Source organism: Myotis daubentonii, chromosome 16 (assembly GCF_963259705.1).
Source record: "Myotis daubentonii chromosome 16, mMyoDau2.1, whole genome shotgun sequence".
Taxonomy (NCBI): Eukaryota; Metazoa; Chordata; class Mammalia; order Chiroptera; family Vespertilionidae; genus Myotis; species Myotis daubentonii.
This window is the reverse complement of record NC_081855.1, coordinates 30,635,815-30,661,241: the sequence shown is the minus strand read 5'-3', so window position 1 is coordinate 30,661,241 and position 25,427 is coordinate 30,635,815. Positions and strand designations below refer to the sequence as shown.

The window sequence follows — 25,427 nt, the reverse complement described above, 5'->3', positions numbered from 1 at the left end:
AACTAGAGAAATAGTGAAATGTTAGTGGCCAGCACTAAAGGAATCGGCAGGCTGATTGACTTCAAGGGAAGACAGGAAAACAAACCTAAGAAGGGAGTCCACATGCACGAAGAGGCAGAAGTGCCTGGAGATGGCAGGAGGAAAGGATAGAACGGTCCAGTCATTCCGGCTCTCCCCTCAGGACCGCCTGTCCTGTGAGATGCTGGAAGTTACTTTGAGCCTTGCCCGCTTCTCTTTCCAGCTCAGAGGTGCCTTGGGCCCTGGCAGATCATGCATTTCCTAGAGAGGTGTTCTCCTGGCCTCGCTGAGGAGTAAATGCCTGAGCAAGCAGCCCTGAAGAGCAGGGAACTGGTTCAGCTCTTCCTCAGCCCTTTAATTAATTACCTTGCTGGCTGCCCCACGGCCTAGTTTTCCCTGCCTGTGATCCTGGGGATTTCCCTGCGGTTCTGCTGAACTCACTGTTACAGCATCTTGTCTTTCACACTGATTGTGTTTTGGGGTCTTAGACTCAGCTGGGCTGTACCTTCCATCTTACTCCATCTGATGTCTACATATACTTTTTAATCAATTAATTTATTAATTTTTATTTATTTATTTTTGGCCCAGGATAAAGGGAGAGGCACGTGCCCTGACCGGGAAAAGAACCCACGACCTTTTGGTGTACAAAATGGTACTCCAACCAACTGAGCAACACCGGCCAGGGGTCCATCTATTGATATTGTTAAAAAATCCCTCCATGTTGACTCCACCCTTCCAGTCTTCCAGTGCTGTTGAGGACCTATGTTTATGCTTATTCTTCCATATCAAAGAGACTTTGGATGGAAGTAAAGATACATCTTAATCAGCTACCTTCTGTTGGAAGCCATTCTGGGCAGTTTAAATAAAACAAATATTCTTCCCCTACAATCAGTGTATTAAGATTTTTATCACTTAGCTATCAATTTTACTGTAGCCAAACTAACACAGTCAAACTATCAAATTTGAAATTTTCTTTTGTTTTGTTAAATCAATTATTTTTAAAAAGTGAAAAAAACTCTGAAAACTTACAGTCCATATCAAGTATGGCACGAACGGATTTAACGAGTTCCTTAGACTCCAGGGCCAGCGATACTGGGATGCTCCGGCCATTCCTTCCCAGCGATGTCAGGGAAGTCTGAGAGGCCAACAAGGCTCTTCTTTCACTGTGAGGGCAATAAAACAAAAGTTGAAGTCATCACACAATAAATAACATCTATCTTTGCTAAATCTGAATTCGTATTAGTTGTAAATGTGTACAGAAATATTTCTACATCTGGGAACATTGTCTTCTTATAGCCATAAATGAAGTAATTCACAGGAAACATTACTTCTGTTTTCAGTTCTTGACTGTGTAATAAATAGGCATATTTTATAAAAAGTAATAGAAGGATGACCACCTCCTAAGTCATTTGTTGGGCTTTTTTAGTGAGTGCTTATCTTATGCTAACATGATGTAGCCTTTTATTTCATTTTGTAAAAATTCAAGTTAAGCTCATAAACATAAATTTATTAAACATGCATCTACTACTACTTCTTGTAATATTAACTATAACTTCAATATGTATATTTATTAGTGAAATTATCTCTTAAGCACTTCCATTTGTTTCTCCTAAACCTAATAGCCTAGAGCACTTCTGTTACTTTAAAAAATGCAAATGTCACCTGAAATAAATGCAATTAGATATAATTAAAAATGCAAGGGTTTGTTTACTGCAAAAAGTCATTATGCTAAGCATAATTCTTAAGCATAATGGGATTAATTAACAAGGAAAAATTAAAGCATCAATTATTAAATTCAAATAAATAACCATTATTTTGTGTTGAATGACCAAGACAAATATCCACTACGAAGATACAGTATATTAAAAAGACTGACCCAGCTAGTGTGGCTCCGTGGTTGAGCAATGACCTATGAACCGGGATGTAATGGTTCAATTCCCAGTCAGGGCACATGCCTGGGTTGTGGGCTCAATCCCCAGTAGGGGGCATGCAGGAGGCAGCTGATCAATGATTCTCTCTCATCATTGATGTTTCTCTCTCTCTCTCTCTCTCTCTCTCTCTGATGTCTCTCTCTCTCTCTCTTTCTCTCTCTCCTTCTCTGAAATCAATTTTTAAAATTCCTTAAAAACAAAAAGCTGATGAATATTCTATTGAGATCCTCCCCTTAGACCTCCCCTAAGGAAAAAAAAAAGACTGAACCAAATTTTGCTAGTGTTTAACTTTCCAAGACATGGTGAAACTTTGTTTAATGTCACTTTTAAAATTTATCTTTTTTTCATGTACTAGATTAAGGCAAGGGCAGACTGAATTATTATTCAGGGTCACAATGAGACCTTGGGAGTGCGGGTAGGGGGCACACCTACAAAGGGAATCTGATTGCTGAGTATTTTAACATCCTTACTAAAAATAATTATCATGGAATTCACATAATTTATCTTACATCATAAGCAGCATGGATAACAATTAAAAATGTCAAATTCCTTCATTAGAAGAAATAAATATTACAATAAAATGAGTTTAAAAGTGTACTACTATAGGATTTCTTCTAAATTCAAAAAAAATGCTTTGGAAACCTAAAATATAATAAGAATACAGTGAATTATCTTCACTTAATAAACTGCTTTTTTCATAGGATAAGGTAGAATTTGCCTATGTTTCTGTAAGCATACATTGCTAGAAGTTGAATGTTAGTGTCAGCTACTATAAGATGAGAGAAAAAATTGCTTAGAAAATGCACAAACAGAAATCTTTCTTTTGTATCATGTATCTAAATGACCATAAACTTGCAGTTTGAAAAAAATAAATGTTATTAGTATGATTGTAGCTCCTAGTAAGAAACTTTATATCAGAAACCAACTATGCATAATAACAAAATCAAGGTGTATTCTCCAAATATGTATTTTTAATTTATGTCTATTGAATGCTGAAAATGCAAGAAATGGATAGCATGGGCATGTTTGATAAACTTCTGTTTGCCATAACAACTAATATGCTAGATAGAGAGTTACCTTTAGCAGTGACTAGGGTAGTGAGTTTTATTCATACACAGGATGCTTAATTTCTTTACAGAATTCAATTTTAGAGTATGAGGTTATAATGATTTGCTAAATATCTCCAGGAATTTCTTTCACAGAGATGAGGTCAACAATGACATATCCTTGTGTCTATTTCCACATGACATTAAAGAACAGTATCGGATAGGAGTTACATAGCAACTTAAACCTAAGAGACTTTTGTATTTTAGTCCCAATTACCAGATGAAAATGTAATCTGTGGCCATACCTGTAGGAGGCACTCAACTATTCTTACCTTAAAGTTGATAAAGGAGCACAATTATCAGAAAATACTTCTTGAATAGCCTGTCAACAAACAAAATAGTGAAGATCTGTTTGATCGTTTTAAAAAATGTCTTTTCTTGCTTAATTAATATTTATCACCTCTTCCTTCATGCTCCCCCCCGCCTCAGTTGATTAAAAGGGTACTTCTTCCCTAGCTGGTTTGGCTCAGTGGATAGAACATCGGCCTGTGGACTGAAGGGTCCCGGGTTTGATTCTGAACAAGGGCACATGCCCGGGTTTCAGGCTCGATCCCCAATAGGGGGTGAGTAGGAGGCAGCTGATCAATGGTTCTCTGTCATCACTTGATGTTTCTATCTCTCTCTCCCTCTCCCTTCCTCTCTGAAATCAATAAAAATATATATTTTTTTAAAAGGTATTTCTGTTTTGTGGTGGTGGTGGAGGGGATCAATTACAATAACATGTAATTCTACTCAGAAATAAAACCATCAAACATTTCTTTATGACTAGTAAATATTTATCAAATAATGTTTATAGAATATCAAGAGTTTTCGTAGGAAAGTATTCATTAACACACAGAATGCATTTGGGATCATGTTACCCTGTCTTAATAATGTCCCTTAACAACCTGTATGTTAGCTGGTCTTTTCATTATCTAGGCAATTTAAATCTGACTCTAAGTTAGTTTTGCTGTTTTGACCACAGAGACTGTTTCACCAGCCACTGAACACTGATATTTATCTATATAGCTTAGCTGCCTATCCATTTCTTAAAAATGGACATAAAGTAACGTAATAGGAAAATTTACCTCTACAAAATGAAGCAGCTTTTCAGTGGATGCCTCGAAAGTTTTTCGAGCCACTTCCGATTTTCGCAATTGGCAGTCAAGCACCGTGATTCTCTTTCTTAACTCCTGAACACTTCCCTGGGTGGAGAGAGCAGAAAAGGTCGTCTTACGCCCTTCGTCCATTCCACAGGAGAGGCGCCTGCCCTAGCTTGTGTGGACTAGCACCCGACACTGCCGTATCATTTATTTTCTCTTTATTAGGTAGGCCTGCTGATTTGGGGCAGCACTTAAAAACAATGGCCCATTTAACAGTTAAACTGCACGGGTGCTGCAAATTTGATGAGATAAGCTTCATATAACTTTATTACTTCCTATAATGAATTACATTTAAATTAGTTTACAGTGTTGTTTTGTTTTGCTTTGCAACATGGCTTACCAGATGCTGACAGAAAACCCTAACCAGTGTGGCAAAACTGAAAATCCTGAAGATAGACGCCTATGTCTAATATTACACAATCCAATACGAAGCTGAGCTGGCAGGGAGGTAAGGGATTCCGTGGGCAGGGCAGACGTTCCACGCGGACAAGCAGCAGCAGTGCTGAGTGAACGCTGGTGTAAGAGTGACTGCAGCCTAATGTGCTCTGAGGGCACATGCTGAGCTTTGGCGGCCTACAGCTTGGGGCTTCCTCAGGCACATATGGCAGGTGGGAGAACTCTAATGGGTGAACTAGGAAGAAACAAACTCAAGGTGAAGAGAGTTTTGACTTTGGCTCTGGGGAGCAGATTTTAAAAAGTATCCCCTGAATAAGTGCTAACCACAAGCAGGTTTAAGGTCAGAATTTATACTGCATGTGTAATCTGTAAATTCATAAGCTGAAAATTTAGTTTAAATTGGTCCCAAGCTGAAGAAAACACAAAACTTCTCTGCAGGGGTATTTTCTACACTGAAATCTTAAGTAATTCTCACATACATTGTATCCAAAAGAACCTGACCTCAGAAATAAGCTACCATAAATGAAAAGTTCATTGAAGAAAACAAAATTACAAGGTAAGACCTATAAAGACCACAGACAACTGGAGTGATCAGATATAGAATGTAAAGTAATACTTATTATGTTTTAAAACTTAAGAAGGAATTGAAAGCAAAATAAAGGATTAAGAAACTATCAAAATAGATTCAATGATATAAAAAATCAATCTTAAAAAATAAAAATGTAATCATAATTAAATTAGAAGCTCAATTTATGGGCTTACTATCCAATTAGACACAGTTAAGAAGAGAATGGGTAAGCTGGAAGACAGAGGTAAAGAAGGTCCTTATAATGAAGCAGAAAGATAAAAATAAAAAACATAAAAGAAAGAGGTAAGGAGAAAAGAAGATCTTGCATACATCCAATCTGAATTACATAAGGAAGACCAAAAAGAATGAACGAAAAATAGCTGAGGGTAACACTTTATGGTTTAAAAAAAATGGCAAAGGGCATTTTTCTTCAGGAAGCTCAATGAATCTAAATAATTAAGTCAACACATGACTCTTCAGAGTCAAACTGCTGAACACTGACGATAAAGAGATCTTAAAATCATCTACAAAGAAACAATAGATTTCAGACAAATGACTGGTTGATGATTACTGTAACCATGGAGTAAAAACACTGAAAAAAGGAAGTGCTAAATGCAACACAATTCTAAATGTAACAAAAATGTATTTCAAGAACAAAAGTTCAATAAAGATGTTTCCAGGCAAACAAAAATGGAGAGAGTTTATTACCAAGAAATCCTCACTGGACAAATTTCTAAAAGCTGCACTTCAGAAAGAAAGAAAATAATTCTAGCAAGAAGGTCTGAGAAGAAATACTGTTGCACATAGAAAATGGTAAGCATGGAGGTTTACCTAAACAAAGGTTGACTGCACAAAATACATTGCAGTCGTGTTTAAGTTATGGTGTTAAAAGTCAAGAAAGAACTAAAATAGTGACAAAAATAGAAATGAAGTAGGAAGAGGTGACTGAATTTGTTCTAAAGTACTTTTAGAAGAAGGGGAAAGCTAGTGATTAGTTTTATATAATTTAAGTTAAAATAGAATGTTAAAATTTCTTAACTAATCATTAAAAATTAGAAAAAGAGTATATATCTTGTGAACCAGCAGATGGAAACATGAAATAGGAGTTGGAGAACACAGGAGAAATCTGAACCAATTCAAAAAAAAAAAGGAGGAGGAAGAAGGAAAGAGAGAGGGAAAGGGGAGGGGAATAAGAAGACTACAAATGAAAAACAAGAAGAGAACAGGAGACAATTAAAATGCACAAATTAAGAGGATGGAAATGAAGCCAAGTGCATTAGCAAATAAAAGGGTGTAATTGAAACAATATTTCCAATTAAAGGTAAAAAATTATTAAAACGTGGGGGAGGGATTCAGCTACATATTATTTACCATAGACACAATTAAAATACAGGGACATTGATAAGTTGAAAGTAAAAGGATGGAAAAAATACATAAGTAAATACTAATCAAAAGAAAGACAATGTAACTATTTTAACATCAATCAAAAACAAGCACTAAGGGGAAGAGAAGATTACTAGATTAAAAAATCACAACATTTTCATAAAAAGATGATAACATAATTTCAACCTTGTAGGTAACTAAAAGCATTACATCAAAATATACAGAGAACATTAATCACAAGCTCCTGTGCATGTGATTTTCACACACTTCCCTGAAAAATGAGTATGACTAGAGGACAAGTGAACCCCACATTAATGACTCTGATTACTGGTCTAAAATAAAACAACTACATCAAACAACCGCAGAATGTTTTTCAAGCTTTCTTTGAACATTTGTAAACACTGCCCATATAGTAAGTCCTAAGACAACCATCAACACTTTGTGTTGTTATTCTTCAGGCTAGATTCTCCGGCCACAATGCAATTAACCTTTCTGTGACTCAGTCATAACTATGTACATTATTCCTAAATTACTCTACATACTTAATGCATTTTCAGTAAAAAGGCTATTTTTTTTTGGTAGCATTTATAAATTGGGCCTACACATAAAAGTGCCGGGGTCTGACCCCAGCAGGTCCAGGGGTCCCCGAAGGCGTGGACGGAGTCGGCGAAGAAGGAATGGCACAGAGGCAGCGTTCATTTGATCAGCAGCCTAGCCAGGGATCAGTGTCCAGGTTCCAGTCAGGTTCTCCTGCCAATCTCTGTAGTCAGGTTCAGTCCAGGATCCCTTGCCATGTTCTCCCGCTAGGCTCTGTCTCTAGGCTCCGAGGCCAGTCCCTCTCCAGGATCCTCCGGCATGCTCTCTCCAGCAAAGTTCTTCTGTCTCTAGGCTCCGTGTAGGTTCTGTCTTCTTGATTCTGTTCTAAGTTCTGTGTCTTTCTGTCTTGTTACATCTGTATTTATACCAGTTGATTCAATCCTATCAATCTCTATTACAAAGGTTAGGGCGTTTCTTATCTCCATTCCAGGGAGAAAAGATTATGTAGTTTAAGCATGATTGTTCATAGTTAAAGGGATTAATTACCCGCCTGGCACTTAGTTGAGGGGTTTTATTCCCTCCCTAACTTCAGGGGAAAATCCCTACCTGGGGATTCAACCTTTTTCGGAGAGGTGACCTTGGTTAAAACACAGCGCCAAGAAGGTGAGCAAACATATTAAGAACCGTATGCCATATATGCCAGGTCCCTTGAAACAGCAAGGATGGACCGGCTCCCGGCAAATTCCCCCTTTTTTATTTTTTAAAAGCAAGCATTAAAAAAAAACAACCTCAAATGCTCTCTTATATCCATTTTAAGCGTAGGATTGGCTCTTACCGCTATTACCTGAGTCCTGATCTATCACCCCAGGGAGAGCTTGCCAATCTTGCACTTTCCCAGGGTAGAAAGGCTGCAGTGGGGTTAAGGATAAGGCTCCTTGGGCCTACCTTCTCCCATGCTATTACATTTACCTTTCCTTCCTCAGAAAAGCATGGACATACTTGTATAAAATGTTCCATCTGACTGGGAGTAACCTTAACTCCTCTGCTAGTAAGCATATGTGTTAAAAGATCAATACGGAGTCTTTTTACTTTAGACTCAGTATGGCACATCTTCTTAATCTAAAGATCAATACAGAGTCTTTTTTCTTTAGACTCAGTATGGCACATCTTCTTAATCTAAAGATCAATACAGAGTCTTCTTTCTTTGGACTCAGTAAGGCACATCTTCTCAATCTAAGTTCTGTACTATCCACCTTCTTACCCTACTTATCCTCTATAGGGGGGTCTGTAGCACCCTGGTGGAGTCCTATCCGTCCCGAGTGTGGGGGTTCTCAATGGGGCGGGGGGCTTACCTAGGGGAATCCTGTTCCAGGGGTTCCCAAAGGTGTGGACGGAGTCAGCGAAGACTATCCACCCTCTTCCTATGGTGGAGTCCTATCCATCCCGAGTGCGGGGGTTCTCAATGGGGTGGGGGCTTACCTATGGGAATCCTTTTCCAGGGGTTCCCAAAGGTGTGGACGGAGTCGGCGAAGACTATCTACCCTTTTCCTATGGTGGAGTCCTATCCGTCCCGAGTGCGGGGCGCTTACCTAGGGGTCCCTGTTCGGGCGCCATATGCCGGGGTCCAACCCCAGCGGGTCCAGGGGTCCCCAAAGGCGTAGACGGAGTCGGCGAAGAAGGAATGACACGGAGACAGTGTTCAGTTTATCAGCAGCCTAGCCAGGATCTCCAGCCAGGATCTCCAGCCAAGTTCTGGTCTGGATCTCCAGAGAGGTTCTGCTTAGGATCTCCAGCCAGGTTCTGTCCAGGTTCTCCAGCCAGGTTCAGTCACCAGGTTCTAGTCAGGTTCTCCTGCCAATCTCTGTAGTCAGGTTCAGTCCAGGATCCCTTGCCATGTTCTCCCGCTAGGCTCTGTCTCTAGGCTCCGAGGCCAGTCCCTCTCCAGGATCCTCCGGCATGCTCTCTCCAGCAAAGTTCTTCTGTCTCTAGGCTCCGTGTAGGTTCTGTCTTCTTGATTCTGTTCTAAGTTCTGTGTCTTTCTGTCTTGTTACATCTGTATTTATACCAGTTGATTCAATCCTATCAATCTCTATTACAAAGGTTAGGGCGTTTCTTATCTCCATTCCAGGGAGAAAAGATTATGTAGTTTAAGCATGATTGTTCATAGTTAAAGGGATTAATTACCCGCCTGGCACTTAGTTGAGGGGTTTTATTCCCTCCCTAACTTCAGGGGAAAATCCCTACCTGGGGATTCAACCTTTCTCGGAGAGGTGACCTTGGTTAAAACACAGCGCCAAGAAGGTGAGCAAACATATTAAGAACCGTATGCCATATATGCCAGGTCCCTTGAAACAGCAAGGATGGACCGGCTCCCGGCAGGCCTACACATAAAAGATCAAAGGGTCATGTAGACAACACACTTAAAAACAAATAAACTAGGAAGGGTGAGTAGATATCAAGATTTACTGTAAAACATCTAGTAATAAACACAGTGTATTATTTGCACAGGAATATAGAAAAGACCAATAAAAGAGAATAGAGAACCCCCCAAAAGATCCATACACGCAAAATCTTGATATATGACAGAGCTGATGTTGTAGGTCAATTAGGAAAGAAGAGGCTTTTGAGTAAATGGTGCTGGCATAGTTGGTTATTCAATTAGAGGAGAGAATAAAATGGATCCCAACCTCTTACAATGCCATAAAACCAAAGACAGAGGGTCAGACTTCAAAACTTTTAGAGGCAAATATAAAGAAAGATCTTTATATCTTTGGGAGTGGAAGGACGTCTAAAAAGACACATGAGGGGAAGACTGGTAAATTTAATTACATGAAAATTAAGAATACCTGTTCATTCTCCAAAGGGTGTAAAAGCAGCCATAAGTCCAGAAGATTTTATAACATATTGGAGGCCTGGTGCATGACATTTGTGCACTGGGGGGGGGGGTAAGGGGAAAGGAGAGAGAGGGTCCCTCAGCCTAGCCTGCGCCTCTTGCAGTCTGGGAGCCCTTGGGGGAGCAGGCCTAAGCTGGCAGTTGGACATTCACCAAGGGCTCCCAGACTGAGAGAGGGTGCAGGCGGGGCTGAGGGACCCCCACCCCCAAGTGCATGAATTTTCGTGCACTGGGCCTCTTAGTGTAGGATAATACATCATAGGTCTAGTAATCAGAACATATCATTACTATCATTACATGTCAATATGAAAAAGGCAATTAAGTGGAAAAATGGCTAGAAGATATGAAGAGCCATTTCACATAAGAACACAAAAGCTTTATAAATACATAAGCATATGCTCCACAGGCTATCTAGGGCTGTGGGCAAAGCCCTGGGTTATAGCATTTGGGGGTATAAACAACTCCAACATGGCTGTGTTCAAGCCACCAACCTGATGTCACTAACCACGGAGTTGAGAAGAGATGTACACAATCAGCTCTCCCGAGCCAGTGCCAGTTGATCCCAGCACATACATCAGTAGCTTAAAGTCATTAGTAACCAGGGAAATGCAAATTAACCCACTAGGATTAATTATCACACCTGACAGACTGATAAAAATTAAAAGCAAAGGAAATAAAAGTGTCAGCAGGGATGTGGAGGTAACGGTAATTCCCATTCAACCGGTGGGAGTAAAAACTGGTTCAAACGCTTTTGAACACAATTGGGCATCACCTAGTAAAGCTGATTGTACACTCATCATTCAACCTAGCCATTCTGCTATGCACGGAAGAGAAACTGTTACACATGAAGAGCAGGATATCTATATCTATATCCATATCTATATATCTATATCTGTATCTATATCTACACAAGAATGTTTTTGGTAACATTATTCATAATAGGAGAAAACAGAAACAATTGGGCGGTACATCAAATGGTGTACAAGCAAAGCAATGAAAAGACAAACTTGCTATAATCTTTAAACAGATGAATCGCAAAAACATGTTGAGTGAAAAAAGCAAGGCAGAGTAACAAATACAATGTATTTCCTATTTATGTAAAATTGATAAACAGACAAAACTCAACAGCAATTTTAAGGGATATATACATACATAGGCTGTAAAATTATCAAGAAAATGGTTAACACTAAATTCAGGAAAGTGGTTACTAAATTCAAACGCAGTTTTTTCTGTTAACTATCTTGGGCCTTAGGATAAATTGCTTAACTTTCACACTTCCTCCGGTGCCTTAATCAAAAAAACAAAAGCCACCACTACACTTTCTCCTCCCATCCCCACAAGACAAATTAGCAAGTTTTGAAACAAAAGAATAAAAACAATATAATCAATTAAATGTTCAATAATTCCAGGATTTAATGCCTGAGCTGCAGGTACAATGTTGACCAACGACGCAAACAAAGGAAGCTATCTGAATACGGGCAGGCTGACAACATTCACGCTGCCCCATCACGACACATCACCCTGTGGCTGAATAACAGAAGACAAACACTGACCTAGTTTAGAAGTGCAGACGAAAAGAAAATGAAAACAGGATACATGACTACGGCAAGGGAACCATGGTAACCAGAAGAGGGGACTGCTTTGCTTACTTTATTTTGGTCAGAATAATCAGCAAGCTGAGCCTTCAGCTCCGTGATCTCGGCCTCCAGCAGCCGGATCACTTCTTCGTAGTCCGTTTCCATGCCGCGCGCCTGCCTCTGCGCGGCTTCGGCCAGGTGAATCCGACTGCGCAGGGCTCTGGTTTCTTCAATGACCGCTTTGGCTTCCTAAGGGTTTCAACATGGATGTCATTGAAAAAAAAATAACACACACACATGCAAAATTAGCTCAGTCGTTTAAAACAAAATATGTCCTCTCTCTGGAAGTTATAATTCTAAAACTTAATATGTACATGGTCCCCGCATCTCAATTTTAAAATTAATATTCATGCTATTTTATGATGCTGCCTGATCTTGCTTTTCCTTTGTTGGCTTCTGAGATGATTTTCAGTATGGGATCCCCAGCTTCGCACATGCAGCATTACGTTTTGAAAGTAAGGAAAGCAGAGGAGAACTGAAAATGACAAGTAGGAGACTAAGAACTGGTTCAAAAGATAACAAGAGTAAGCTTCCAGAAAACTCCATCGGTGGTGAGGCTCCTTCTGGGAAGGTCCTTGGAGCTTCATCAGATACTGCTGAGAGGTTTACAGTGTGGGGGGCCTCTCCAGGTTCATGCCCCAGGAGCCAAAGCCTACTCCTAGACACCAGTCTAACGGCTACTTTTCTTTTTTCGATTTAAGCCAAAAGGTAGAATTCAGTAGCAAAATATATAGTTATTTTGATAGGATGCAATGCTCACAAGACACTTATTAAACATGTTATGTCTCTGGTGATTCATGGGTCTCCTCTCACTTGACTTTTATAACACTACTGGGAGAAAGAACTTACTTAAAAAATCATTTTATACATAATCAATCAGAGGCTCAAGGAGGTTATATAATCCAAGGACACAGAGGAAAGCCAGAATTTAAACCCCGCCCGCCTAACTCCAACCTCAATGCTCGGTTCACCATTTTACTCTGCCACCGGATGATAAAAACTAAAAGCAAAAACAAACAACACTATGGATTCGCTCCATTCTCCACCTGGGAAGAGGATGGGGTGGCCAACCACTTGCTCTCTCAAAATATGCCTTGGTGCTGGGTCCACGACAGGCCGCCCCGGGACACATTCTAATTTAACATGGCGGGTCCTATACTGTAAACCATTTATTTTTCTTTACTTGATGCAGAAATCTCTTTCCTCTGCAATGTAATTTTTTCTGCTCCAATTGCCATGGCTACTTTAATGTTCTTGGAGCTATTATATTTCAGGATGCTGATTTTGTTTGAGCCTAAATACGACTGAAGTGAGGAGAGGGTTGGGAATATGGATATGTTCTTAAGGATCAAATTTTCATTCATACATTCAAGAACTGTTTATTAAGTACTTACTTCATGTCAAGTTCTGTTTTAGGTACTGAGGATAGAGCACTGAATAAAATAGACAAAAAAATCCTCTCTTCTGCCCCTCAGAATTTACACTCGAGTTTGGGGAGATAGTAAATAGAGATTACCAGTGAAGATCTCATTGAGAAGACATCTGATGAGAGATCTGCAGGAAGAATGGAGCCATGAAGATTTCCCAAGGGGGAGCTTTCTGGGCAGAGGGAACAGTTTGTGCAAAGGCCTGGAGACTGGATCATGCCTTGCATGAAACACCTTTTCCCATCCCTTTACTTTCAGTCTGTGTATCTTTTGATCTGAGGTGGGTCTCTTGTAGACAGCATATATATGCGTCTTATTTTCTTCTTCTGATTGGAGCATTTAATTCATTTACATTTAAAGTGATTATGAATAGGTATGTATTTATTACCATTTTATTCTTTTAACTATGCTCCTCTGTGTTTTTGTTTTACTTCTTCTTCTAAAAGAAGGTGCTTTAACATCTATAATAATAAAAGCGTAATATGCTAATTAGACCAGACAAAGCCAGGGCTGCAAGGGAAGCCCAGGTCCCAGGTGCCTGCTGGTGGCCAGAGGGAAGCCCAGGTTCCAGGTGTTGGAGGGAAGCCCAGGTCTTGGGTGCCAGAGGGAAGCCAGTGCCAGCAGCTGGGGGAAGGAAGGTTTACTCTTGCACGTATTTTATGCATCGGGCCTCTGGTTGCCTATAATGCTGGTTTGGTGGTTAACAAACTCATTTAGCTTTTTCTTGTCTGGGAAGCTCTTTATTTCTCCTTCAATTTTAAATGATAGCCTTGCTGGGTCAAGTAGTTTTGATTATAGCTCCTTTTCATCACCTTAAATACTTCATGCCATTCCCTTCTGGCCTGCCTGTAGTGTTTATGTTGAAAAATCCTCTGACAGTCTTATGGGAGCTCCCTTGTAGATAAGCATTTGTTTTTCTCTTGCTGCTTCTAAGACTCTGTCTTTGTCTTTAACCTTTGAAATTTTAATTATGATGTGTCTCAGTGTGAGCCTCTTTGGGTTCATCATATTTTCACTCTACACTTGCTGACTTGAATGTTTTTTTCCTTCACCAGATTAGGGAAGTTTTCAGTCATTATTTCTTCAAATAGGTTCTCCATCCCTTGCTCTCTCTCTTATCCTTCTGGTACCCCTATGATGCACACAACTCAGACACTGACACCCCTCTTCCCCCCAAGTCTGCCAGATCTCTGTACCCTGGCCCAGGCAGCTGACTCCTCAGCAAGGTGCAAGTTCCGCAGGGAGTCCAGTGGGTGGGGCTACTGCTTTCCACCAGGCTGATGCTGCAGAGAAGGGAATGCTCCACCCAAGAAAGATGGCATCTGCAGTGTGGGAGAGGAACTGGGCTCAGGGAATCTGGTGGCTGCTCCTTCAGCTCTCTCCCCAGAGTCACAAGCCCCAGTCTCTCTTCACACAACTCTAGTCTACTCTACCCTCATTGGCCTTTTAAGAGGGTGCCTGTGTCTCATAGACTCCCGTCTCTCCCTGGAAGACAGAATCTCTGATTTTCACAGCCAGATGTTTTGTGAGTGCCTTTTCCTGGCTCTAGTGCTCTGGGCTAGGGAGCCTGGCTTGGAATTGAGACTCCACGCCCCTCAGGGGGAGCCTCTGCAAATGCAATATCCCTCTGGAATCTCAGCTGCCACCAGTGGGGGGGGGGGGGGGCAGCCCTTTTCCTATCAGTCTCGATGTGGTTCCTATAAATCCTTGGTTAGAAGATCTCTCCAGCTCATTTTCAGTTGGTTATTCAAGTTGATTGCTCGATAGTTTAGCTGTAATTCTGGTTTGGTCCTGGGAGGAGGTGAGTGTAACACCCACCTACTCAGCCGCCATCTTGGAGCTCTCCAAAAGAACTTCTATCTGGGGAAGTCTTCACACCTTCTGAGCAGAAAGTGAGATGAGAACACAGTGCTCTGGAAGCTAAAGATGGCAGCAGGGTGCAGGATGGAGAGATGTGGCCAACATACCGCCTACTATACTCTTGATTCACAGAACTTTATTTTCTTATTTTATAAAGTAATTGTCTTATAATGAAAGAGTACTTTTAAAAAGAAATGTCTGGGGAAAGAAAAGGATGTTTATCTAGCTATGTAGGTCACATCTAGTTAGTTCAGCCCAGGTGATCAGGAGTCACCAGTGTCACAGCTCAGTTAACTTCACGTCACACTGTGCCGTGCGTACAGGCGGTAATAGCTGAGGGCAATGGCTAGCACTACTCTACGTTTCCCAAGGATAAACTCAGTTAATCTGCATGCTGCTGTGTGAGGTATAACAATTATTATCTTCATTTAATGGACAGGAAATTGAAGCACAGAAAAGTTAAGTGACTTGCTCAGAATCACAAACCTAGTGAAGTGGCTGAACCAGGACCTGAACCCAGGCAGTCTAGTTACAAAGTTCATGCTCTCAGCTACTATGCCAGGCTACCTCTCCAAAAATCACTTGCAGATGACAGCATCATCAGTGCCCAATTCTACATGAACTTAGGATGTGGCCATTACAATCTACTCAGAAACCTTTGAGGTGGTTATATCGTCCCTCATTTTCCATTCAATCAAGCTAGAAAAATATATATTTCACTGAAGAGGAAGAGGACAGACATTCTCCAAAGCTGCAGTGAAGAGTAAGTAATTTGATGATCTGGCTCCACATTCACTACATGCAGCTTTTATTCCTTTTAAAACAGCACTGTATGCTAAGCGAAACAAGCCAGACAGAGAAAGACAAGTATCACATGACCTCACTCAGATGTGGAAATTATGAACAAAATAAACTGTTAAACAAAATAGATTCTGAGACAGAAGCATAGAACAGACTGTGGAATCTCAGAGGGAAGGCGGGGGTGGGTGGGAAGAGATCAACCAAGAACTTGTATGCATATATGCATACCCCATGGACTCAGACAATACAGTGGTGGAGGCCTGCGGTGGGGGAGGGCTATAAGGGGTCAATGGGGGGGGGGGAGGGGACATATGTAACGCTTTCAACAATAAAGATTTAAAAATAAATTTTAAAAAGCAGCACTTTTCTTTTTGCTCAAAGAATGCTAGTTAATTAAATGAAGAATCTGGATGAATTTATAGAGTCATTATAGCGCAGCGATGGTAATACGGTGTGAAATGCAGCTGGGTGGTAAAAGATGCAGAGGTTTTGATGCTGAATAAATTCATGCTAGTTCTTTTGTTAAAGGTATAACTGTCAGGTTGGTAGATGTGACCCCGTGGCAAAGTTCTAGCCCAGTTCCCACTGAATGGCTGCTCAGAAGATTAGTGCATGGAAATGATGACTCTTAGAGGAAGCGGCAAAGAACAGACAGCAGCAGTGTGCTGTATTGAGCAATACAGAATCCCATCAATCTATTTCCTTTCCTCCTAGGCGATCTTCTAATAACTAACTAACTATAAAGCCTCCTCTATCAGTAACGATTGAGGCAGAATTTTCCCAATACATCACCAGCAGCCTGAAATCCCATCAGGGTAAACACTATAGCCAGTTCCCAGAGTCACTTTGTATTACGTAAGGAGTAATTCAGTTTAGAAAGTTAGAAAATAAGAGAGAAAGTAAGATGTAATAGTAAATAAAAAAATTCAACATAATCGACGTATTACTCTTTTTAATAATAAGGAGTATGAGCAAATATACTTCATACTGAATTATGAAATCAAATCTCTGACTTAATTTGTGTGTGTGTGTGTGTGTGTGTGTGTGTGTGACACTGAGGAAATGCTTTCAACTCATACTGTCCCATCATAAAATAAGGATGTTTTCCACCTCACAATTTCACAATGAATCTTCAGGGAAGATCAGCCCAAATTCTTCTTTGAAAACATATTTCACACTAATGAAAATCTTTGTAGGCTACACATTCTTTGACCTTAGCTGTGTGATTGTGTGGAGACAAAGGACATTATAAACTCACACAAAGGGCAGTGGGAACTCCGAAGGAAGATAATATGGTTTGTGTTTCCCGCCATATAGCATTTCTTCCCCATGAGGCATAAAAAACGATATAGAATAAAAAAAACAAGAGAATTAGATGAGCTATACCTAGGTCAGAATCTTAGGTCTGGGAATTTTTTCACATTCTGGTGGTGTAATTCTCTAAGACTTAGTTTGTTCATTTGTAGCATAGGAAACAACATTACTTTATAGGGTCAAAACAACTCTCACAAGAGGGTTAAAGAAACAAATGGTTCTTGTTAACAGTTTTTCCCCCGTTCCTCTTTACTGATTCTGAAAAATATACATAATCACTGATGCGATTAGAGAGCTAGACTAGATGACTTATTAAGGACTTTCCTGAGGCATTCAATTAGTAATATTGAAATTTAGAGACGTTGTTTGCAAACATAATGCGCATGTCTTCTTTAATGTCAGCAACAATCACGTAAAGTCTTTTCTTCTCTAGTTATGAGTTGTGACGGCTTGCTAATGTAAAGGAAAGCGCCTTCATGGCAGTTGCACGCTTGTAACTAGGCTAGCAGGTTGCATCACTAACCTTAGAAGTTCTGTAATTTTTAAGCTAATCAGTAAATCTTTCAAAATGTCAATGGCTGACAGGAGAAAAAGGAGACTTCAAAGAGATATATGTTTTAGTGGAATGTAACTTACACTACCAAGCTCACTAGATTGCTTCTCTTATCAGCTTCCTACATTCACTCACGGGAAAACCTTTCTTGGTCTAGGTCCCATTACCGCTTGTGAAAAAGATTAGGGTTTACTACAGGAAGAGGGCTGTTGAAGGAAAAGGGTTTTAAAGCAAGTTATATCTAGTTTCCTTAACTAAACGTATAGGTTTTAGTAAAATATGTATCAGAGTCTTCTCAATGGATGATCTCAAAGTAATTTGGAGATATTCATAAAAGAACCTGCCAACTCATCCCTTAAGCATGGACACACCTGGGGGAGAAAATTAATCCACAGAACTTTACACAGGCCTTTGGAATGTGCTTTCTCCTTTGCCCTGCACACATCAGGCCCACGACTCCACCTCCTCACTAACCAGTTACTAAGCACTGTGCAGTCTTCATTTATGATATATTTGCAGCCAACCCTTAACTTCCATTCTTACCTCCACATTACTGATTCATGTCTTTACCAGCTCACACGTAGATACTATGAAAATCATATAAGTGATCTCCCCGTCTACTGTGCTCATCACTCTACTGTACTCTGCACACTTCTGAAGCACCAAGTCTCCTGAAATACTGCTCAATCCCACCTCAGGTAACAAGCCTAAGTACATGGAACATGACAAAATGGTACATGACAAATGCTTCCTCCATTTCCATACTTCAAGGTTCTCCACTACTTGTTCCAAACCAGTCTCTGCAGTCTTAGCATATTCAACCCCCTTATATGACTTGTACATCCAAATGCACTAACTTACAATTTCCCCAGATTAAACTCTCCTACCTCCACAATGCTTTCAAGCACATTATTCTTTCCACTAGGTATACACACTTTCCCCCTTTTCTTCATCCAATTCTCACCTATCCTTTAAAACCTACTTCATTTTACCTTCTCTAATCTTTCCAGACCACTTCAGCTTATAATGATTTCCCCCTCCTTTTATCTTTTATATCTGTGGTCTATTAATAATCACATACTACTTAGTATCTTCTACTGCTCTCTTGAACTGTCATTAAAATATAAATATTTTACTACCTAATTTTCTAAAATGAAAGTGTCTTACCTACCCAAGTTAGAATCCAGGCTGAGAGTTAAAACCCTACATAAAATGAACAGGCGCTCCACGTAATATAAATATGAGATATAACTGAGTTGACATCAATGAAAATGACTATTTTGTTTTTCATGAACTACAATAACTGCCCTAGAGAACTTTGTTAGGTACAAAGCTTTCATAGGAAAGTTCTCTCTAAAAAGTTTATGGGAATATTAATAGAACTGTATTTCATTTAAATAATTGTAATAACAATCATAAAGCATGCTATGAATAACACCACATAATAATAAAGCAAATTATTTCACTAAATTCCTTTTATATATGTAAATTCAACAAAAATCCTTTTGTAGTATTTATCAAGCAAATGAGATTATGGCAACCCAATGAAAGGGAAAAAATACCAAAGTTGAAAACAGGTAGTTACACTTTATCGTGTTTAACAATTTTATTTCTTGGTTTTCTCTTTAGATTAAAAATTTAAAAGATTTAAAAATTATGCACACTAGTATATATTTCTCTAAAATTTACATTTTTCCATCATAATTTAATAGAGTACATGCTCAAAGAATTATATAATCTTGAAGGTCCTTTCCAACCCCACCCATATTTCTGATTCAATAATTCATGTGGTGGCACTTAATTTATGTGTAAAAATGATAGATATTTGCAAGTCCAAGAAACAAAGATTATCTTTAGTTTGTATGAAAAAGTAAAGTGCCCACTTTGCAAAGGAAGATTTGGTTAAGCTTTTTGGAGGAAAAGGAGGTCAATCAAATTATAATTAGCTCTAATTAACCTTCCCAAGAGCTGTCAACTTCTTCACCTGCAGCTGCCTCATTCTCCAAAAGGCACAAAATTGAATTCTGCTTCTGAACATCAAAGAAAATCAAAGAAACAATTTTTAATCTTGGTTTATAAACAGACGTCCCTAATCAAAGACAGATACACAAGTGCATCTATCTGGTAAATTTTACCACATGATCTTATTCACAATATAAGTATTAATTAGTTAAAACCTGCTTTGACAATATATTTAACCCTGTTCATGTATTTTCTAGTTTAGTGAAGGATGACATAAAATAAAAACCTATTTTCTGACTTCTTTAATTCTGGTAAAAAATGTACCAAAAGGGACATCTATATATATAAAATCCTAAACAATGGTTACAACTGAACGACTGGAATAACTGGTCAGCCAGTAGCTATGATGCTCACTGACCACCAGGGGGCAGACACTCAATGCAGGGGCTGCCCCCTGGTGGTCAGTGCACTCCCACAGCCCAAACCTCCCATGGCCCCATAGGCCTTGATCGACGCCAGGCCAAGGGACCCCACCCATGCAGGAATTTGTGCACTGGGCCTCTAGTTTGTTAATGGTATTGGAAATTTCTTCTCATAATCAGTATTTAAACCCTGTTCATCAAAGCCTGGTACAACTCAAAGGCTATTTATAGAATTAATGTGAAGTTTGGGGTTTAAGGCAAACCTCACTTCAAGACAGAAATTATTCTTTCTATATTAACCTATAGAGGTTTAATCCAATTGAAATCACAATTTTATCAGATTTTGTTTTGAAGGAACTTGACCAACAGTTCTAAATTTGAATCTAGATATAATAAGACCTACATAATAAAGAATATTCTTAAATGGATTTGGAAGAAAATAATCAGTGAGAACTGGTAAGCAAATGTTGAAAACCACCACCAACAGCAAGGAGAAAGAAAAGAGGAAGGTGGGACAAGGCTCAAGGATTTAAATCATATATAAATCTACAATAATTGGTACTGGCCAAAGAAGAGTTAGATGAAACATTCACTCACCCAATAAATATTTATTGACAATGCAACTGGCAAGACCTGATGTCCCAAACAGACCCTAGATTATGTAAGAATTAATCTATGATAATGGAGATACCACAAAACAATAAGTGGTTTCAATGACAAACTATTTGGGGAAAAGAAGTATAAAGTGTTGACCTTCATCTCATACCATACACCCAATGAAGTAATTTCTTAGATGGACTAAGTAAATACAGACGTGGAAGGGAAACTAGCTAAAAATGTATCTGAACTATTGCTAAGAATGAACCTTAAGAAAAGTTTGAAAAAAGAAATCACAGAAGATAGATTTGATAACACAAAACACTTCTGTTTAAAAACTTTGAGAAAATTACAAAGGCAATTTGCATATAGATGAAAATATTGATGAAAGATTTGATAGAAACTGCAATAAAGAGATCTGATAAAATGATGTGGGGGGAGGGGGGGACAGGTACTAGTTAATACAAGAGAAGGGAAGAAGAAAAAGCAGGAGAGGTAAGAGGATTCAAGATAAATAAGAGGCATATGGCCCAGATTGGCAGGACGTCACTAGCAATCATATCAGGAAAGCAACTGCCTTCAATAGTGAAGAATTGTGAGGGAATTCACAATTTAATTTGGAACCGTGGTCACACACAATCTTTGGCAACTAACATGGATAACGAAGAATCAAAGTATAATATTTTCAAAAAGGGTGATTTATTTATGTAAATAAATTAGGTAGGTAGGACTAGAGAAGTCTTGTTTTTAATTCTAAAATAGCTTGTGAATATAAATCATGTAACACAATGTCAGGAGTCCCATACTGAAGTAAGAATACCGAAAGTGTTTCTCACATAGTAAGCTGCCAAGATAAGAATTTTATAGTATCAACTGCCTTATCACTACTTCCTTCTTGGGTAAAATTTACTAGTTTGTCAGCCAAATTAATATATTGCTCTAACACAGAGATGTTTAAAATACGCCCTGAAAGGTGCTCTCTTAGTAACTGCCTAATGCAAGTTTAGAGATTTGTATTTGTTTATTTTTAGTTAAATAAGGAAAATTATAGGGAGTAATGTCTACTTTGGAATATAATCGTGCCTGTGATGACTCACTACCTACCGGACACTTAGTCTGAAATGCTTTGTGGAAAATGAAGGTTTTGCTCTATTTTTCTTTTTTTCTTACTAGTCGAGAACTCCTTGTAGAGAGTATATCTAGCTTTCCCAGTGCATCCATACAAAATAAGCATTAAATAAATGTTGCTTAAATTCTCTTGCTAAATATGTATGTTAAATCTAATTAAGAATGAACCTTAAAAAAAGTTTAAAAAAAGAAGAAATCACAGAAGGAGATAGATAGCACAAAAACACGTGTGTTTAAAAACTCATCTCCCTTATAAGTTACTACAGCCACACTTGAAACAATTGATTACGGAATGCTGAATGCGGTCCTGAACAGCCAGAAAATAGTGGCTCATCATACAGAACCCAGAACCCTACCATCAGTTCTAATGAAGCCAACCAACTGAAGAAAATACGGAAATCCAATGAGGTCCCCAGTGGTCCTCTGCAATGGAAACACAGAAACATTTTACCATAGTAATCTTTTAGAACAGAAAAGACTGACAAATTAAATATATGTGTGTGTTTTTCTTTTTTTTCCCTCTCTAAAGATGAGATTGACATCCTAGGCTACTTACTAAACTAAAATACTACAAAAAGTTCAGATCACTAAAGAAGAAAATGTGGGAACTCATATCAATTCTGAAAATTAGAGACTTTAATGTTTCTTTAATAAATGCACAAAGAAACACAATCTCTGAAAGTGTAAAATCATGAATATGTCTTTAGTAATCACATATCATTGCTCTTTTTAGAAACAGTACATTTATTCTGTCCTTACAGTTGCCTTTGTTACTTATTCCATAAACCAAGATAGTTCCCATGCCAGCTGCACCAGCTATAACTAAGTTCATGTTCAACCTCAACTATCCACAGGGAATCCTATGCCGATTGGACCTTAACTTTCTGCCGCAGGACTTTAAGCATTCAACCCAACCTTTGCACAGGTGAGGCCGAATACAACTGGGCTTATTTGAATCTGGAGAAGTTGCCAAATGAACAATTTCCCCTGTTTCTTCAGGGCAAAGACTGGTTCAGACAAGCTAACTATTTTGGCTTTGGACTCTGTTCACCAATTCATTGCTGCCTTAGGTCATAACACGATGCTGAAAGGAACTTTAAAAAAACAACTTAAGTGTGAGAGCAGGTTTTAGAAAGTTGTTGATCAAAGGAAGTTGCTAGAAGACGGTCCATGCCTGTTAAAAGCTGTTAAAACTTGAAGAAAAAAATAACAAAAAGTGTAACTTCATGGGAAATTGTGCTTATGATTTTAAACAGTGAAGTTGAGCTATTCTGTAAGGCAAAGAACTCATTAAAAATACTTAGATTTCAGAGAACAGTGCAGCCAATTTTGACAAAAGAGTCAGTAAGTATTCTGGTAGCCATGCCTGGGTGAAAAAAGGAATGTGCCTTATACTTCAGTGGAAAACATTCCTTACCAGTTTGTTCTTCCATGTTACATTTCTTTCTTCCCTCTCTCTCCCTTCCTTTTTCCAATTCCCCCTTTCTCCCTCTCTTTTTGTTCTTCATTACTTTTCTGGGGGGGGGGGGGTCACTACACTAAATAAAGGTAAAATAATTTAAAATAGCTAATGTACCTTCAAAGAGGAGATTATTCTGTTCTTAGGATCAGGCCAGTGTCTCAAAATTGTGCAATTAAAAGTTCACGAGTGAACAAAAGATTTATCAAATTGTGTTCTCTTCTGCCTTTGGAAGGAACTAGTAACCATCACTGTAAAATAAATTGAAAAATCAATCCAGTAATGTTTTCATAATTAGGTTACCTATGTCTTTAAAGGATTTATAAGTATACTAGAGGCCCAGTGCACAAAATTCATGCATGCGAGGGGGGTGTCCCTCAGCCCGGCCTGCACCCTCTCCAATCTGGGAACCCTTGGGGGATGTCCGATGGCCGGTTTAGGCCCGGCCGTCAGACATCCTTCTTGCAATCCGGGACCACTGGCTCCTAACTGCTCACCTGCCTGCCTGTCTGATCACTCCTAACCCCTCTGCCTGCCTGCCTGATCGCCCCTAACTTGCTCCCCTGATGGCCTGATTGCCCCTAACCACCTCTGCCTCAGCCCCCGGTCTAAGCTGCAGTCTGGCCTCCCTCTGCAGGGAGGCGACCTGGTGGACGAGGGGAAGGTACCGCCCCCATTACCCCGCTGCTGCTGCCACTGCTGGCCTGAGCCTGGGCCCTTAGCAGCAGCTGTGGCTTTGTCTGGAAGGACGTCCGGAAGGTCATCTGGAAGACTTCTGCTTTAATTAGCACATTACCCTTTGATTAGTATAGATGGTATAATTATTAGTATCATACTACTTCATGTCAAGATCTTCAAAGGGATACCAAAAATTGGGAAAGAAATTTAACCAAATTTCATACAATTCAAGTTTCTGGTTTTAAAGGTTTTTAATAGAAGAGGTATACACACTCTAATTGTAATTTTTTTTTAATATATTTTAGTGATTTTTTTACAGAGAAGAAGGGAGAGGGATAGAGAGTTAGAAACATCGATGAGAGAGAAACATCAATCAGCTGCCTCCTGCTCACCCCCTACTGGGGATGTGCCCGCAACCAAGGTACATGCCCTTGACCAGAATCGAACCTGGGACCCTTCAGTCCGCAGACCGACGTTCCATCCACTGAGCCAAACCGGCTAGGGCTCTAATTGTAATTTTTAAAGACTCTTGCTCATTGTGAAAAAGTATATTAATCCTTGAAAAAAATGGAGAGGTAGTTATTCTCACTAAAGCATCGGAACTCTTTCATTAGCAGTAACGTAACAAGTTTATAATACGTAAGAGAGCAATCAGTAACGCCAACAAACTTCTCCATACACAGTGAGAGCTGGAGGGCTAGTGGGGTGATGGTGCAGTGAGGTCAGAGGTGCTGGAGAATTAGCAGGGAGAGAAGGGGGAGGGGTGGTGAGCGATGACGTAACTGCCATTAGAGGAGGGTGGGGATGGGGCTAAGATGGCAGACCGAGGAGGCTCTTGGAGGCCTTGTCATTTGCTTGCAGGATTTTGGCTTTCACTCTGGGTGAGATGGAAAGTCCTGAGAGTTCTACTTCAGTTTTCAAAGGATGTTTCTGGCCGCTGTGATCTGATTGGCCTGTATGGGGCGGGGCAGGGTAAAAGCAGGGCGATCTGGTGGGCAGCGATAACTGCAACCCAGGCAGGAGCTGTGATGGCTGGAGCAGGGATGGAAGTGGTGCAAAGTGGCAAAATTCTGCAGTGTTTTTTTATATATACACAAGCATAGGCACACCATGTACATGTGTGTACTGTATAGATAATACACATAAATAAATACACACACCTAATTTTTTTCTTAACCATTTGAGGGTGTTACAGACACCATGTCTCTTTACCCCTAAACACTTCAGTACAGCAGATAGTCTCTTACATACCACACCATAATTACCAAATTTAGGAAATCTGACATTGGTCCACTGCATTCCAATGTTGTTTGTTGATGCAATTGTATTCTTTACAGCATTTCCCCCGTTCCAGTGCAGGACTCAGTCTAGGGTCAGGATTGTATTTAGTGTTCAGAGATGTTTAGCCTCCTTTAGCCTGGAACCTAGCCTTTTATCACCGTTCTTCTATTTTTTTTATAGCATTGGCATTTCTGAAGAATACAGCCCCCCCCCCCCCCCCCCACACACACACCTTTGAAAAATAAAACTGTCCCTCCTTTTAGGTTTGTCTGGCATTTCCTTCTAGCCAGGTCCAGGTCATACATTCTCAGCCATAATGCTACAAGGTGCTGTT

The 25,427-nt window shown here is 39.5% G+C and overlaps 1 protein-coding gene across 2 annotated transcripts in view; it reads right to left on the bottom strand.

The window, feature by feature from the left end:
• Nucleotides 1-25,427, bottom strand: part of STXBP4 (syntaxin binding protein 4) — a 122,667-nt gene that overhangs the window by 51,664 nt on the left and 45,576 nt on the right. For both annotated transcript variants that reach the window (XM_059669543.1, XM_059669542.1), the window contains 4 exons: nt 11,624-11,800; nt 4,123-4,239; nt 3,328-3,377; nt 1,048-1,181 (listed from right to left, as the gene is read on the bottom strand). In XM_059669543.1, coding sequence (XP_059525526.1) covers nt 1,048-1,181; nt 3,328-3,377; nt 4,123-4,239; nt 11,624-11,800 — 478 coding nt within the window. The remainder of the gene's footprint in view (nt 1-1,047; nt 1,182-3,327; nt 3,378-4,122; nt 4,240-11,623; nt 11,801-25,427) is intronic.